The following is a 17,832-nucleotide window of genomic DNA, read 5'->3' on the forward strand; positions in this document are numbered from 1 at the left end:
GTATGGGGCCTGTTTTACCTTTTCCTTGCTTTGTGTAAGTCATATGCAAGTTTTAGCCCTACAGCTTGAACAACTTCTCCATGTAAAAGCAAAAATGACAGCCGTTTTAGTGTGGGCTTTCCCCAGCAGATACTAAAAAATCTTGAATGGAAGCCAAATAATACTAGATTACCAAATTACACATCCTGAGCCACTTTAATTCCTACAGAAAGTTCCTACACAGAAAGTTCCCTCTACCTTTCCCTAAAAACCTTCAAAAAAAACACCAGATGCAGATGAAATTTGCTAAACTTCTACAGATAACTTGTAATATAATAACACTGGGACATTGATGGGGGCTTGCTATAATTTTGAATGACTAAATTTATATAGCTTTCTTCTTTATTTCTTCCCTGTTCAGGTATTTGTTTGCTGCATCTGACCAGATCGGGACTAGCAGAAATAAAATATTGTACATTACATTGGAAAAAACCTACACATACAATCTAGATACCAAGAACTTTCCATATAATTTCTCTCCTGTCACTCAAAACATCCATCACTATGCCTTGTCTTACAAAAGTTACACTTCTTTTTCTGAGACAGAATACACCAGGGCTGAGATAGAATACCAGAAAAGACTTGCGGTTTACTAATCTGTCAAGTATTCTTCAGAGCTGATGCTGCACTGTGAAGGTCAGTATAAGGTAGTTTAGCCATCTGAATGTGCTTTACAAACAAGAAAAAAATCCAGTTTGTAAATATTGAGAAATATGAGAAGATACTTAAAACGTAGTAGAAAGTAAACATTTACTGGATTATTTTAACGAATATTACTAGAACCGACAGGACATAGCTTTAAACATGTGTAAAGTATCATACATAAAAATGCATAGATGTACAGTAAATATGTTCATTTATAGGTAGACAGAGTAATATGTACACATAGGAACTGTTGTGCTTCTGTAAGTCTAAGCAGTAATTCCTGTGGTATATTTTCTTATAGCAGTGTAATTATACAACTGTTTCAATGTAGCAGGTGCTGAGAACAATATACATCAACACTAAGTAGGTAAATCCTACCCATTTACTCTTTAAATGTACAAATATAGGAAACAAAGGCCATAAATGCAATAGTACCTACAACTCCAAAACTTCCTTTTTTATTTAAATATGCACAAGTCCGCCTAATGGTGACACACAGGTTCCTTTCCTGCTTCCCTTCTGTGTCAACACATTGACCAGGCACTCAGAGCAAAATCTTTGACACACTTCAGCACCACTTCCACTGATTCAACCCAGTGTGCTTCTGACCTTGACGTCTTCAGGTCAAACATCAGAGGAAAAAAAATAAAATAAAAAAATATATAAATAAAACAAACAAGCTTGTGGGCTTTATTTCACAAGTTATTTGCCACCAATACTGTCGAAGCAGCTGAATCGTAGTGCATTCAGGGGCAGGAACATATAGCAGCTTTTGTGCACTTCGCAAAAAAAATATATTAAAGAAAACCAAGTCTTTACTGGCTTGTTTTATCTGTTGCTAAAAAGATGCTGTGCTGTTTCTGAGCCCTTTCCATCAAATTCTTTTTCTTCTTTTTCTTGTCCTTTGTTTTTGTTGGTCTTCTTCCTAAAAATAAAAAAACAATATCAATTAATCAATTAAGTAAAGAATACAGAAGTAATAGTAGATTGTTGTCAAAAAAACTCAGTGGCACAGAAATTATTGATGGGTACTGCAAAGGTAATGCTGGCCAATAAGCTTTGGTCATCACTGAAAACAGAGATTTTTAATGTGGTAAGAAAGGAAGCGGGATCCTTGACTGTCATCACTTGTCACAAGCACAATTTTTGCTGTTATGAGTAACCATTTTGATGTAGGTCTCACTTTCATCAGGGTAACTCACACAAGAAATGTTATGCAAGTGCTTGGGGCCCAGAGCCACACGAGTATGTAGACTCCTAATTCACTGAAAGCTGGACATATGCCTTAGCCCCTTGCATAAATTTGCTTGAGTGAGTAATCCTGTTTAAGTCAAGTCCAATATATCTGTGATTTCAACGAGAAATCAGGCATTTCAGCCCAAGTATTTGTTTGGATTTGGTTCTACACGCTTTAGCAGAAACAGTGTCGCCTCTGCAGAGAACTGTTGTTATTGCTTATTAGTACACTGTGCCTAATTCTCACAGCATATTATTGTGCGGAAAAAAAATTATTTCATTACACACATCTTACTATTGGAAGTTCACTTAAAAACAACTAGAACCAGAAATCAGGAAGAATTCTCAGGCCACTGGGGTGGGTAAGTCTTTTCTTGTTCAGCTCTGATAATAAATCAGTGCCCTTTGACTATCTCAGCAAAGATACCACAGACTGAAAACATGCTAGATACAAAGGCCCTCATTCAGCAATGCATTATCTTTTAATTATACGCTTAAATCCTATCAAGTCTAGCAGGATTTAAGGAGATGACCAAATTCTGTCTGGAGTGAGAACTGTCTGGGTTTTCTTGGCAGTATCATATAAAGAAATATGTGATAAATGGTAAAAAATAAGGTTATTAATCTCTACAGGTACCAACTTTGTAAACTTTCAGGAAAACTAAATGAACTTAAGAAGACAGTAAAAGAAAATTCAAGTAGCAGATGACCAAAAAAAGTGAAAATGCATTTTTCATCCATGTTGTCAGTACATTATTAATTGGGAGAAATGTTTGCCAGTCTGGCTTTGTCTTACTCCCATATTGTTTCTTCATTAACGAGGTCAAACAAGTATGAAATTGTTTTCTTTATTTGTTAATAACACTGGATAAATCTGATTCTAAAATTATAAAAATTTATGATTCATTAAAAATATAGATTATATATTTAAGATTACATATTTGTAATATGCTGTCTAGGCTACTATTCTCAGGGAATTATTGGAATACTTGTATATAAATAGGACAGGACATCAAGGTAATAAGCACATGAGTTTAGTCCACATTAAAATCATAAGGGTCCCTGAAGTTTACTTCTGCTTCTCATTAAAGTCTGGCATTAATGCTACTATGGCATTTTGCCATGTTTAAATCTAGTTAATCCTACACAGTAAAAACCTCAGTCCAACCAATCATTAATCAAAGGAGCTTTTAAGTTAAAACTCTTTAGTAACACTATATCCAAAGACTAGGCACACCTAATGAGGTCAGAGGGAAGGAATACTTGACACAAAGTTTTATTAAAACAAGATGGCTTGAATTATAGAAATTTCAATATCAAAATTTTATTACATGATTGTACTATTTGATATATTGTAAGGCATCAGAATATGGATGAATGTATACTTCAGAACTGTATTCTAACTTGCACTTTAAATATTCCGAGTTTTTTTAACCCAAATCCTTGAAAGACATTTTAAGGAAGGAGTAGGTTAGGGGAAACAATTTGAAATGGGGGACCAGTGCTGCTGGTCAATTGATTCTCAGAAGACCAGCGGAATCTATCAGACGTTTATTGGAGTTTTGCTATCCTGTTTGCTCAGTGATCTTACTTTCTGAACTTTTTCACTGTACAGATCAATTAGTAAAAGAAACATAAACTCTAGTCAGTGCCTCATCTGGTTTTATCTATAACCTCCTCTAGAGAACTAGGGCAGAAGTTTACTGTAAATTTAAGGCAGTGAAAGATCCTACTATTTTCCCTCTGAAAAATTTGAGATGCCCAGATAAAATGACAACCCACCCAATAACCCTGCCTAAGCCTTACAAAGTAGCTCTTGTAACTCAAGCATCAAATCAAATTGCCAGCATGCTCCCCACACAACATCCTTAAAATAAAAATTAACAGAACTAGATTTCAGTTAATTGATGTCATTGTGCAACAAACACATTACAGTGCTTCTGATCATAGAATCATCCCATACCTGCTTTTGCCCCACAGCACACCTTCATTTACACGTGTCATGGAGTAGCAACTCAACAGAGGCAGTACTACCAAGCCATTGATACCTGATAACTTGTTCTCCTGTTAGTGAGCTTGCTGGCAGCTCACTGTGCTTCCAAGTGCTGTTGTACAGAGTAAGTTTCATTCTTTTCAGGGCAATATTAGACCGCATAGAGAAAATTCACGTCTGGTGATGTTGAGTCCCAGATTCCATATGTCATGTTGACCAGAAAACCAAGCATAAAAGGTAGCTCTTGGCTAAGCATTGGTTCCCACATTGTTACTAGAATGCAAATGAGATTAGCAAGAAAAAAGTGAATATAGAGTTCAAACAAAGTATGCTGCTGAAGCCCCCACACAGGAGAACCTTTATTAAATATAGATTTCAATTACACTGCTTATTTTGTCAGCAGAAGCACAGTGAACAGAAGTAATTTCTTAATATCTTGCTACAGATATCTTTTGAAGACCATGATGTTTATGATATGGATGGTGGGGCAAGGAGACTGATGGAGGAAGTACTCCCTCAGGGTCCACATGGCAATGACTCCCTCCACTTTGTGTTGTGAGTAAGGTGTGGAGAACCTCATCCACAGGAACCCATGCACAGTATCACCTATGTCTCTTTAAGCTCACTGCTCCTGAGAGCAAGAGCCCTGGCCACAAGTCCCTCTCTCCATCTGAAGCAGCAGGGATCTGCCGTGCTTGCCTTTGCTGGTGCAGTAGAAAAGGACTGAATTTTTAGCAGTGTGGCATTGCAGTCCAGAACTTGCTATTGCATAAAGAAAGCAATTCCTGGATGCTGCAAATGAGGAGGGAGAGCAAAAGGACTCTTTCTCTCTATGAGGATTTTAGTGTTGTCAGTAACAGTCTATAGTATTACAGCACAGGACAGAAACTGACAATATCCTTGATTTTAAGTCAAGTCTCATCCACTAAGCTTATAAACCTCACATGATCAGAAATAGTACCTTAGTGAGAAAATCGTACAGGACTCTACATCAGATCTCATCTACAATCTATTTTTGAAAGCCTTTGGTGTTAACAACAATGGGAGTAAATACAAATAATTCATTTAAAGAGTAGGATATCTGAGTACTGTTCACATTACTGTATTCCTATTTTTTATTTTAGTTGCATTTTCTGTTGCATACTAACTAGCTAACTAACTTTTCCTTGAAAAGCATTTTTTATCTCTAACTTTCTTAAAAGGAGCTCCTCAGTTTTTATTGTCAGCTCTGAACATGATTTACAGAATTTGCTTAATACTCTCTCAAGTCATATGTATACACTGAAATGTATAGAGCTTAAGATCTGAAACTTAGCTGGATTCAGTCTTGAATTATCTAGCAAATAAAAGCATTAAAAGCTTATATATCATTCTGCACAGATTATTTTACAGAAGCAAGATTAGCAAAGCCATTTATTCAAACACTTTATTACAGTACTATAAAATTCAGTTTTGTTATTTGCTTTATAAATGATCATTGAGTCCTCATTTTCTAAGTATCTTCATAGAATCATAGACTAGTTAGCGTTGGAAGGGACCTCAAAGATCATCTAGTTCCCATTCCCCTGCCACGGGCAGGGACATCCCACTAGATCAGGTTGCCCAAGACCCCATCCAATCTGGCCTTAAAAACCTCTAGGGATGGAGCTTCCACAATCTCCCTTGGTAAGCTGTTCCAATGTCTCACTACTCTCGTGGTAAAGAAGTTCTTTCTAATGTCTAATCTAAATCTACCCTTCTCCAGTTTATACCCGTTCCCCCTTGTCCTATGACCACAAGCCTTTATAAATAGTATCTCTCCAGCTTTCTTGTAGGCTCCTTTCAGGTACTCGAAGGTCGTTATAAGATCTCGTTGGAACCTGCTCTTCTCCAGGCCGAACAACCCCAACTCTCTCAGCCTGTCCTCGTATGGGAGGTGCTCCAGCCCTCAGATCATCTTTGCAGCCCTCCTCTGGACCCGTTCCAACAGCTCCATATCCTTCTTCTGTTGAGGATTCCAGAACTGGACACAGTATTCCAGATGAGGTCTCACAAGAGAGGAACAGAGGGGCAGAATCACTTCCCTCGACCTGCCAGCCACACTTTTGATGCAGGTTGGCCTTCTGGGCTGCGAGCCCACACTGCCAGCTCATACCGAGCTTCTCATCGACCAGCACCCCCAAGTCCTCCTCTGCAGGCCAGCTGTCAATTACCTCACCCCTCATTGTGTACTGAAATTGGGGATTGCCCCAACCCAGGTGTCGGACCTTGCACTTGGCCCTGTTGAACCTCATGAGGTTCTCACAGCCCCACTTCTCCAGCCTGTCCAGGTCCCTCTGGATGACATCCCATCCTTCCAGTGTGGCAACTACACCACTCAGCTTGGTGTCATCTGCAAACTTGCTGAGGGTGTGCTCAATCTCATTGTCAATATCATTGATGAAGATATTAAACATGGACCCCTGAGGGACACCATTAGTCACGGACCACCACTAGTCACAGATCTTATCCCAGTGGTTAGTATCTTTATGGTGTTATCCATTAAACTTGGTCTTGGATCACTTGGTTCTGGAGGGTAAATGAGCAACTAATAAGCTACTCAATGAAATATTGTTGTTAGCTAACAATGTACCACAACTTCTAATGATATGTTAACACATAGGTAATGGTATGATAACACATATGTATAATGCAATTTCAACATGAATTCCTAAAAAACTTTATTAATTCCACTATACACAGCAATTTTACATACACCATCGAGTAACAGCTATGAAAACAATTATGTAACTTGGCTCATGCTGGATCATTTTCCTTCCTTTCTGTTGATTTTGTACCATTTTATCAGTGTTGCTCCTACAGCTGCTGCATGCTGGTATCTTAGAGGCTTGTGCTCAGTTCTCTGGTTTGTCTCATAACCTGAGCTGAAAAGTTTGGAAATATTGCATGTTCCTTCCGAATGAACTCAGCTGCTCAATTCAGGATATACATCACCTTCTATCGTCTGCAAAGGCTGACAGTTTGGCCAGTAGATTTCTAAGACTCAGGGCACTCCTGGTTCTTCAGAACTAAGATGCAGTAAATGTATTCACAGGGGCGCCCCGGCACATTGCTCAAGGTTCTTAGCTCAGAGGGACAGCATCAGTTCAATATAAGAATTGTCCTTCATCTGCTGTAAAAATACTGTTGTATGCACTGCTCTTCTAAAAAAATACGTCCATCGTTAGTTTCATCAGACAGAGAAAATGCAGTATACATCCACATGAGGGCAGCAAGAATTTAAAATTAAGAAATTTAATTAAAAAAAAAGCAACAACTACCTGCTGCTTTACTTCAGTGTGATTCTCTCACAGACTTTCAGCATTTTCATATCAAAAATTTTATTTTAGAGATATCAAAATTTGAAACACTCTATTATTTATTTAACACATTTTTCTCTTGTGTTGAGAATGGCTTAATAATGGGACTTAAAAATGTCTGTCCACTTCCTTCCCTGGATTTTCAAATGCAGAACTTAAACTGCTGGCAGCAAAGGTACAGTGCTGTCCTGGGATAATGGCAGACCTTGCTAAATACACCTTTTGATCTTTTCTTCCCTTCCATTTGTTCTTTTAGGAGCCAAATGTTGAGTACTTAAACATCATTCTGTCATACACCTCATGTGGGGCAGCATCTTCTCTACATGATAAGCTAGAAAAGTTATTACATTCAAAGTAGTATCACTGAAAGATGGAAGGCACCAGGGGAAGTAATGAAAGCAGTGGAAAGATGATAGACATACTTGATGATTACCAGTCAGATCAAATCAAGACAAAAGATGGCAGACGTGAGCTTCCAGAGAAGCCCTCTCTGGCAGGACAACTGTCCTGCACAAACCTGTGTATGGTTCATTGCTTACTCCCCACTTGCAGCACACACCAAAGTACACATAAACAGCAACTGTAAAAGCCCAAGAACAAAGCAAACAAGGGATTCAATCCAGAAAGTATTCCCCAGAGGTTATTTATTTCCAGGGGCTTTCAGTCAGGCTAAAACTATTGGATATTGGAACTGCCAGAGAAATGCACAAATTGTTAGGAAACAAACATGCAGCCAATGACAGAAAATATTCCTCTACTGCTACAAAGTCAATCTCTTCCTAAAGTGTGGTTTACAAAGCAGTGCTGACAAGTGGCCTACAGAAAGAGAACACAAAGAGATTTGATCAATGAGCAAACTGCACGCTGCAGACATCACTGCCAATGTCACCTGCTACCAAATCCATGACTGCTTTCCTAATGCAGATGCTTTTTTTAATACAATCAAATTTAGGCTGAAATTGGCTATGCTGAATGTGCGCTACCAGAGGAATATGACTTGGCAGAAATCAGCCACACTAATATAGCATTTCTTGAACGGAGATTGAAAGAGATTGGACTTGGATCGTGACATAGGAAAAGAAATGAGAAAGTTGAGGAGATGAGACTGAAAGTGTCAAGTGTCAGAACCACTTCATTGTTTTCCTGGATGAATCTCTGATGACATTTGAAGAAGTCCTGCACAGACACATTTGATTCTGAAGACAACAGAAAGGATGCTACAATCATATACAGAATGTCAGTTGCCCACAAATTCATTGAAAATCCCCAAATAAGAGAATTTGTAAAGGCAGGTTAACTCATGTTTGCAAAGCCCTGAAATACGGTTAACACACAAGAACACAGAAAAATCATGGATTATTTTATCATTCTTCATTTGCAAGGGTTGAAAAAACGTTGTGCAAATGAGGCCTTTGAACTAAATAAGAATACAAAGAAAGAGCAAATGAAGGCATTTCTTCAGCTTTGAAGTACTTGCAAGCTTACTGGTCTTTTGTACTTTTTGATGCAATACTAATATCTTACGGTATAAATTATATGTATTCCCACTCTACTGAAATTAATAAATCTATAACAACTATAGACTAAGAAAATTAGTTCCCTTATGTAAAATGCAGAGTTTGTTGTTTTAGACACATTCTTGTCTACTTGATGTCAACTTCCTTGATGAAAATCTGGGAAATTTCTTTCTTGAGTAAACCTTGCAATTTCTGCACACATCTTTACAAAAGCATTAGTAGTGCAGAGCTAACTTGTGTGACATCTTACTCAACTCCTGACAGACAGACTCCTGATATTTTATTTTCAACTTAATAATTTCATCATTTTGGGTAAATTATTATATCCCAACAAATACTTAAGACTGCACATACTTGGTGTTTTTATAATAACATCAGACATCAGCTATTGAGATGAAAGCTAATTTAAAAGAATCAAAGAATAATTCCTCAACTAAAAGAAATACCAAACTACCCCAAGGTTCTATATCTTAATCCTACTAGCTTTTCTTGTTTTGACACATCCACTGAAAAATTAAAGGCTTTACTATTTAGGGTAAGAAAAAGCTTTTCCTCCCAAAGTACACATCTACTTTTTATATGGCCTGAATAAAATGTATCTAAGGAAAACTAAAATCTGATTTTCTTTCCTTCTGGACAATATTTAGTATCATCAGGCACTGACATCTGTTTAAGAAATACTGGTTCCTCCACGAAGTATGAATTTACACGCAACAGCCTACTGAGAATTCAGTGGATTTTTCCTCAACTTTAAGGCAAATTCTGTGGGAAAAGAGTCATCTTACATCACTGAAATGCAATGCTTTTCCCACAGTGCAGTTTTCCAGTGTGTACGGTAGATGGCAGTGACATACTAACTGAAAACTGGTCTCCGATTCCATTATTTCAAATACATATTTTTCTTTGTAGACATACCCATTTCTCTGTCTGGAACAGAAGTCATTCTATTCATTAATGAATATTAAAAGTGAAAAAAATTAAAATTTACACATACAGATTCAGAGAAGAAAGTGTAAGAAAGCACGGCAGGGGAAGAGGAAAACTATGAAATTCAAGGTGACATGGAAACTCTCAGAAAACTCTGATGGAAAACCTATGTTTAACTGAATGGTATAGAACTTTAAAAGCTGGGTCCATTCCTCCTTTCAGGCACAGCTGTGTGAAAAATGTGGGTCTTCAATGCAGCCAAAATGTTTATCTAATGTAGATTTAGCTCAGAATTCAAATATGAACATCAGTTGCCTGCAGGGTACTCACTGTTCTTATCTTAGTCAACACCATGTCAGATCTGATGTTTTGCAAGCACAGCCAAGCAAAATATTTCTAATGAAAGGTTTGGGTTTGTTTGTTTTACTTCCTTTCACAATGCAATAAAGCAAATTTCAAAGTAATAAAAAAGTATTTATTCACAGTCAAGAGTCCACACACATGTGCAAATATATTTTAAATATATAGGCAACAATTATAGCTAACAACTAATTGGCTTTGAACTTCTCTAGGTTTGATTGGACACTAATCTGTCTTAAAACTCCCTCTGTCCAGTATTTCACAATAGATTGGTTTTCTTCCATTTTTCTTTTTTTCTAGCTAATCTAATGAACTTCAAATTTATTTCATCATATAGATAATAGAAAAATTCTATTGAGACAACATGTATTTATGGTACCTACAAGGCTTAATTTTATGCTGTAAATTGCTGTTTTTCCAATTAAGGGTTTCTTGCATAAAGAAAGAGAAAACATACTGAAAAGCTGATATTATTTTTAAAAAAGATATTTTTCTTCTGTGAAATACTACTTAGTTTTGAAGGGTTTGTCTTTTTTAATTCCTTTTAGGGATTCTGGTCAAGAAAAATTTTGTTCCAAGATGTTTTCCTTTTTTCTTTTTTTCCTTTTTTCTAAATGAAACAGCTCGAAAAGTAGTTTTAATTATCACTTCAGCCACTCTTCAAGTAACACCCAGCTAACCCTATTGAATTTCAGTCAATTTTCAGTGCTAAATTGATGACTGAATAAAGTACTGCCCAGGAGGAATTTCAAATAATATGATGTAAAATTAGTACCTCAATCTGCCCATCAAGAGTGGTCTACTAGACTAACTGCTGTATCTGCATTGCTCACTGATATTCATTTGGTTTATACTCCAGAAGATACTGAAACAGAAGGCATTCATAATGCCTACCTAAATTTGGTAGGTTCATCTCTCTCTTCATCTGTAACTTCATCAGTGTGTACTGTGTACACTTCTCCTACTCCTCAGACCATTTTCTGGAGCAGTGAGACGAAGCACAATTAGAACTTCACTTCATCACTTCTAGCTTTTACTCTCTGTACTACGGCCATGATGGAATTGCTGTCTCAGCCTTCTTGTTAGGACATCATCTTTTCTTATATTTCCCCTCTGCTGACCCAGTGCAACACACTCTTTTACCTAATAATTTAAATTTACCTTTCGGGACTTCCCTTTCCCTATACATTCCATACACAATGGCCACAGACTTCTCCTTAGTAATGCTCCCCCTGCAGTACTAAATTAAACAGTGTTAGAGAATATCCCCAAAAATTCACTAGTGTCACAAACCAGTTTTTCATAGATATTAAAATCAATACCACAGTCATTTATAAAAAAATTATTCATACAGTATCCAATATGGCACTTTAGCTTGTTAAAGCTTGTACTAGTGTCATCAAACCACCATCTCAACTTTAGAAACTGCTTTATTACCCACGGCATTAAAGAAAAAACTATTTTTTTTTTCCACAATGAAGTTACGAACATAAAATCACCTGACTGGGTTCTGTTAACTATGACTTGGACCAGCTTTTGAAACTGGGATTTTATCCTTGAAACAAGAGTGTATGAGGAGTTCTGCAAGAAAGCAAAAAGGCATCAGGATGATGGTCCCTCCATAACATGGTCTCACAGCCCAAGCCTGTGGCCTCCAAACTGCAGCACAGCTGTCTCAGGATGTTGATGCTACTTTTTTCTGCTGCAAACAAGCCATGGAGAAAAAATAGAAAGGAATAGCTGAACTAAAGGGCGAGTTTCAGCACTCCAGGGAAAAAAATCAGTTCCCTTCCCACCTCAAAATTGGTATTTCAAAAAGGTATACAACTACTGTACGTTTATCAGCACATTCACAGTGTGTAACTCCTTGATTTTCAGGCAGATTTATTCAGACTAAAATACCAGACACTGACTGTTCCAAGCTGCCTGACAGATTTGGCCTGGAATGTGAAAGAAAGAGAAGTTCTACGACCATCAGCTATTTCAGTTATTGCTTATTTTATTTCATAAAGAAGTACTGTTAAGTCTATTTTCATTTTCACACACCATATGCCTAGAACTTTATTGTAACCCATCTCCTAGCCTGTCTGTGTTTCTGGCACATGGACAGTGTCTGTGGGGGCCACCTTAAACTCCAGACCATGAAACTGTAAAAACATTCATTATTAATTTAAAACTACTGAACCAATTTCCTTCAAACTTCCTCCAGGAATTTCTTGTGAGCATTTGAGCAATGCTTATCCAACTGCTGCATAATTTTTGCAACAGGAAAAACTTTGCACCCACATCCCCACAGAAAAAAAAATAAAAAAAAAGTCCGGCAACCTCTTTAAATGTCCCCACATTGCTGTGAAGTGTTGACTGAACTTTAGTGTTAACTAAACTTGCACATTAACTGGCTGAGGACAGGAGAAAGTAAATTAGGATCAAGGAGCAAAGATAAAGTGAGCTTAAAACTATTTCTTGTAGGCTTTCTCTAAAATAATGGATAAACAGACCATGGGACCACCTACCTTCTTTAGCCCCTAAGGTTCTGAACTGGTTTATACCACTCATGAAATTCTTGCTCCTTGGAAAAATAATTTTGCTCAAGGTATTGTGAGCCTTTAAAAGTATGACAGTTAGTGGGTTTCAGTGTATAGGTTGTAAAATATTTAGTATAATTTTTTGTGTGTTGCAGATGTTGAGTTATTGAAAGGTTCTCCCTGCTCCCCCTGTTTTTGTTGTCGTTGTTAATCAGAATTTAATGTAAAACAACAAAAAGCAGAAAATTCAATCTGATATGCTTGGAGATTTTTAAATGAGAGGCGCATTTGAAGGAAATAAATGAGGTGGTTTCAAAGTTAGGGTTACTTAGAAGAGAAATTCACACAAAAATAAACAATTTATGTTGTACTTTCTTTAAATTATGCTCTACAACAGTTCCATATAAATTCATGTCCACATGTAAGAGCAGCATTAGATATAAATTATCCTATATTAAATTTTATTGCAGATGCACATGGGAGCATAGTAAGGACAAACAACAAGCCAAATAAGCTGCGATTTCTCAAAGTTTATTGTTAGACTCAATAAGTTAAGTGTCTTGTTTACCTTGAAGCCACTTGAATCTGTTGTTATCTGAAGTTCACTGCATCAATATTAACTCAAACCTCCATACCTTTACAAAGTCTGTAGCTTAAATAATAAATATTTATATAGGGATATTAGATTATGCATGTCTCTAAGAATGCTTGCACTTTCTAATAATGGAACTGAAAATATGTTTTGTTCCTTAAAACATATGATGTAGTGATTGCATGTGAGAAGTGAGGTCAAGAGAACCTCTACTAAGATCTCATATGTAAACATGAGAAATCAAACATTATTCTCATATGCTGTTGAGGCTAATAATTTGTTGGGGAAATGCATCCGGTCTAGATCTGAAGACAAGAGGAGACGGAGGATCCACCACTTCCTCTGGTAATTGTCCCAGCAGTTAATCATTCCACCACTAAGAATATTGCCCAATTCCTTACTTAAATTTTAATATCCAGCTATTACTTCTCATTATATCTTTCTGTCCTAGATCAGACTTTTCCCTTTATGCACTGTAGATAATTCTCTGTTCATCATCTTCCTGAGAAGTCAAACATATGGCAGTTTTTGTGCACCTTTCTTTAAAGCTCATTTCATAGCCCTCAAATAAAGCTTTTTTACTCTTATTTGCACATTTTCCAACTGAATTTTCTGTTCAGTTTTCCAGTATCTTCTACAAGATATGCAGCTCAGACAGGATGAGTTCTGCTCATACATAGGATAAAATTGATTTATTGTACTTTTTCCCGATTACCGAAGTTATATAGCCAAAAATTGCATTTGAAATTTTTCTCTCTACATTGTATTGGACTCATGAATTTGGTTTTTTTCTGAGATTCCTCATCCTGCAGGTCTGCATTCCCAGTTCTGTAACTCTTTGATCCTCCAGGATAACTTTACATTCAACTAATGAAAAATAATTCTGTTTGAACAGGAATGCTTTACAAAGCAACTTGGATTTTTCTTTAGGTCCACTCTCCAGTACTGCTTATCATTACCATCCTCAGAATATTTCTTTTTAAAAAGAAATGTTTATATAATTGATTGAAAAAATAGCAATGCTTACAGAACCATATTAAGAGCATTGTCATTTTTTTCTTAGACATCCAGTCAGCACGTGCTTTAATTTAATTTTGTGGTAAAGATAAGAAAACATTTATAGAGCTATAAAATTCCCAAGTCTGAACATTTTCAAGTATGGTAGTTAGTCCTGCCCATGACTTCTGGGACACTTCCGTTTGCTCATATCCACAGCTGCAAATATTACTCCAAGAGGAACTGACTGTGCAGAAGCTTTCCAAAGCTTATATAGCCAACATATAGGCTTAGTCCTCACACAAAGAAATTTTACTTTGAAAGGAATTCCATTTGGATAAACTTAGCTGCTGATGATATGATAAAACAAACAGAAAAAACCTCCTGACCTGGGGCTGGACTTAACCATATGCCTCTAACAAATTTTACATCTGAAGCTGCCATAAGCAAAAAACAAAATGTGATCTGTGAGTGCAATAGAACCTAGACTTTATTCACTTTCATCATGAAAGCTTATGTCTAGAAAGAGCCTGAACAGAGTGTATTTCCAGAATGCAACCAGTATTACTGCAGTTACAGGGAATGCACCTTATCTGCATTCAGATGGAGCAGCTGAGGACACTTTTGTCACAGCTGTTCCTCAGTGCCCACCTGGCAATTACCACTCTCACAGCTTTGTAGGCACAATTATTGTATTAACAATTGCTAATACACTGAAGTACAAAATTGTGTGTGCAGGAAGGCTCAGACCTCTCCCTAGGTGCTGAATGCCAGCCTGCAGACTGTGCAGGGCTGGATGAGGAGCATGTGCCTGCTCCTTTCTCTGGCAGAGCTGCAGGAGCACCTACAGTGGGGCAATACTGGCTTCATCAACTATGAAAAATTGAACAAAGACTTACTTTAAAATTATTTTACTAAACTGAAGTAAGGCCTTGACAATAAATTTATCTATATGAGCTTTTTTCACATGCTTAAGAGGCTGAACAAAAAGTACATATTTCAACCCTAAGTGCATCAGTGTTTGAACATGTTGTATTTAAAACCATGTATTTTTCATATTTAGCACCTACCTGAAGAACAACAGCAAAGATACCCGTTTTCCCCTCCCAGAGGTAAGAGACATTGATTTGCTAGGGGAATGAATGGTCTACACCATCTCTGTTATGCCGGATTACTGCTGCTGATGCTATCAGCAGCATACAGGACTGTCTTCCCCCCTCACACATGCAGCAGCTGGATACAGCCTTGGCATCACATAGTATAAGGAGGAGTGTAATGTAGTGTCTAATAATACATGCAGAGTGGAAAAATTAAGTTCTCTTCTTATTCTGATATACATCTGCAACAAAGATGACACTTTAACCTCCACCATCAGTTTAAACAACCAGCCTAAACTAAATTGAAAACTTAAGTTTTTTCCTGCATAAAATGTATTAAAGCATATATTCACTGATAAAGCTGAAGAAAAAATGTGTTAATGATTTTTTAAGAAGGAAAGAGAATATATGAAATAAACACAGCATGTAGCTTAAAGACTACTTGCCATAAAAGGCTTTTCCTGACTGGAAGTTAGAGATGTACTTAAACAGATGTACATCAAAGACGGTTGATTAGAAGCACAGAGAGAAGTAATTATCATGGGTTTTTTTTTAAAAAAAGAAATTCTTTATTCTAATACCAATAAAACCTTAGTATGTATAGAATGATTCCATGGGTTTAATTAACCATATGAAAAATTGAAATGCATACGCTATTCCTGTTCCACATCACCACTTTGTTATGAGTATTTTGAGTGAGTTTCTGATGGATATGACATCTTGGCTTCATCATTTTTGTGACAGTATTAGCTTAAAGACATCGCATAATGGAAATTGTTCAGGATCTATTTTTTTTTTTTGTGCTTAGAAGTGTCTGATGCTAATAATTTTTTGTTAGCAGAGGTATTTCCACCAGTAGATATTGAAGCTGGCAATCACAGAAAGGCCATCCTGCAGTACAGTACACTGGGTGCAGCAGCACAAACCACAATCCTTTCTAAAGGGGTGGCCAGCAGTGAGGGCCACATTTTATAAATAAAATAAAAAGAGCTGGAGCACAGGTTTGCAGTACTGAAACACTAGCACATTTCCCAGCATGTTTCAGACTTGTGCCAACTGGTACTTCTCCCAAGAACAGTACTTTCCTGTCTGTACATTCTTTGCAGAAGATCAAGACATGATTAAAGAAACATTTCTCCAAACTCTTTAGACTTCACTAATTTCAAATTAGCAGTTGTTTTTCAAGCTGAAAAAATTTTTACAGTTCTGATTTTAGATGGATACATAATAAGCCCCTGGACTGGAATAAATGGACCTAAAAACCAGACATACAAGTGTATAACTTTGGCTACATACTCAGACTGGGCTGATACTGTTTTGGAGGATGGAAGGAAGTATTTACTTGAACTATGCTCAACTAAGTGATTATCAGCTTCTCACATTGAAGTATAGCTGATCTCTACTGAATGCTAATTATTTCATCATGTCAGCAAATACTCACTTCTTGGCTAGTGCCTTCATCACAATCTGTTCCATGTGTTGATTTAAACTGGCCTATAAGATTAATAGTCAGTGGTAACTGGATCATTTAGGGTGTGACAAACTTATCAAATTAGTTACAAATACCCACTCAACTGTTTATTTTCTCTGTTGACACAATCAATCCACTATTATAGCTACTTTCCTTCTCTCTGACTCAGACTGGAAGGTAACATTTTCTTCTTATTTGCTGGCTTCAGGAGATTCCTTTCAAAATCCCCTTTGAATTTATTCTCCTTCCAGTTATGCTTATCATCTTTCAGTCTCCTTCTGCATAGCTGAATAACTACTTACTTCCTAATGCTATCCAGCTATTCTTATTTAAACGTCTTTCCACACATACAGGCTTCAGACATGTCATTTCCATTGCTGTTAATTTCTGTGTAAAAAGCCCTTTCCCCTCAATAGGTAACAAGAACTAATATGTAGCCAAAAATAAATGTTTTTAAGACAGAATAGGCATTTTTCTCTGGTTTCCCTGTCTATGCAGACAAATAAAATCTGCACAATCATATGGATCGGTAGGTAGAAAGAGGCAGTGTTCTAGTTTTTCTCTATCAGAACTATGGAAACATCCAAGGTAAGAGTCACAAAGCAGTTTGACTATTGAATACTGATAACATTTCAAAAGAAAATACCTTTGCCATTTCAATAAGTCTAGAATACTGAAAATAATGTGACCATTTCAACTACTTACCAGTTCCTCCATGGATCAACAAACAGAGAAAACACACAGACACATTTAAGAGTGATTTGTGAGGTAAAAGCAACAAAGCAATTATTCATTGTCAGGAAATGTGTCTATTTAGCTTAAGTGATGATAATATTATTTGTTTCCAACAAATACAATTCTATGATCTTTAAATAATACATTATTTTGAAATACTCCTGACTTAATAAATTAGATGACTGATTTATTTTTGAAAATCTGGATAAATATACAGATGAAATCCACGTGAATCAAGACTTTCCATGCCAAGTCGCAATTGTGAGGGAATTTTCATGATCAAGTATGAATTCCTGGAAAACATGGTTTATCATAGAAAAACTGGCAAAACTTTCATAGTATTTGTTCTAAGAGGCGCCAC

The 17,832-nt window shown here is 36.7% G+C and overlaps 1 protein-coding gene across 2 annotated transcripts in view; it reads right to left on the bottom strand.

The window, feature by feature from the left end:
* Positions 1–286: 286 nt before the first annotated feature.
* RSPO2 (R-spondin 2) overlaps positions 287–17,832 on the bottom strand; it is a 114,269-nt gene continuing 96,723 nt past the window's right edge. The window contains exon 5 of one of the 2 annotated variants that reach the window (XM_069854550.1): positions 287–1,609. In XM_069854550.1, coding sequence (XP_069710651.1) covers positions 1,500–1,609 — 110 coding nt within the window. In that variant the 3' untranslated portion in view covers positions 287–1,499. The remainder of the gene's footprint in view (positions 1,610–17,832) is intronic. The other variant, XM_069854549.1, reaches the window with a different exon arrangement.

Source organism: Phaenicophaeus curvirostris, chromosome 3 (genome assembly GCF_032191515.1).
Source record: "Phaenicophaeus curvirostris isolate KB17595 chromosome 3, BPBGC_Pcur_1.0, whole genome shotgun sequence".
In the NCBI taxonomy this organism is placed as follows: Eukaryota; Metazoa; Chordata; class Aves; order Cuculiformes; family Cuculidae; genus Phaenicophaeus; species Phaenicophaeus curvirostris.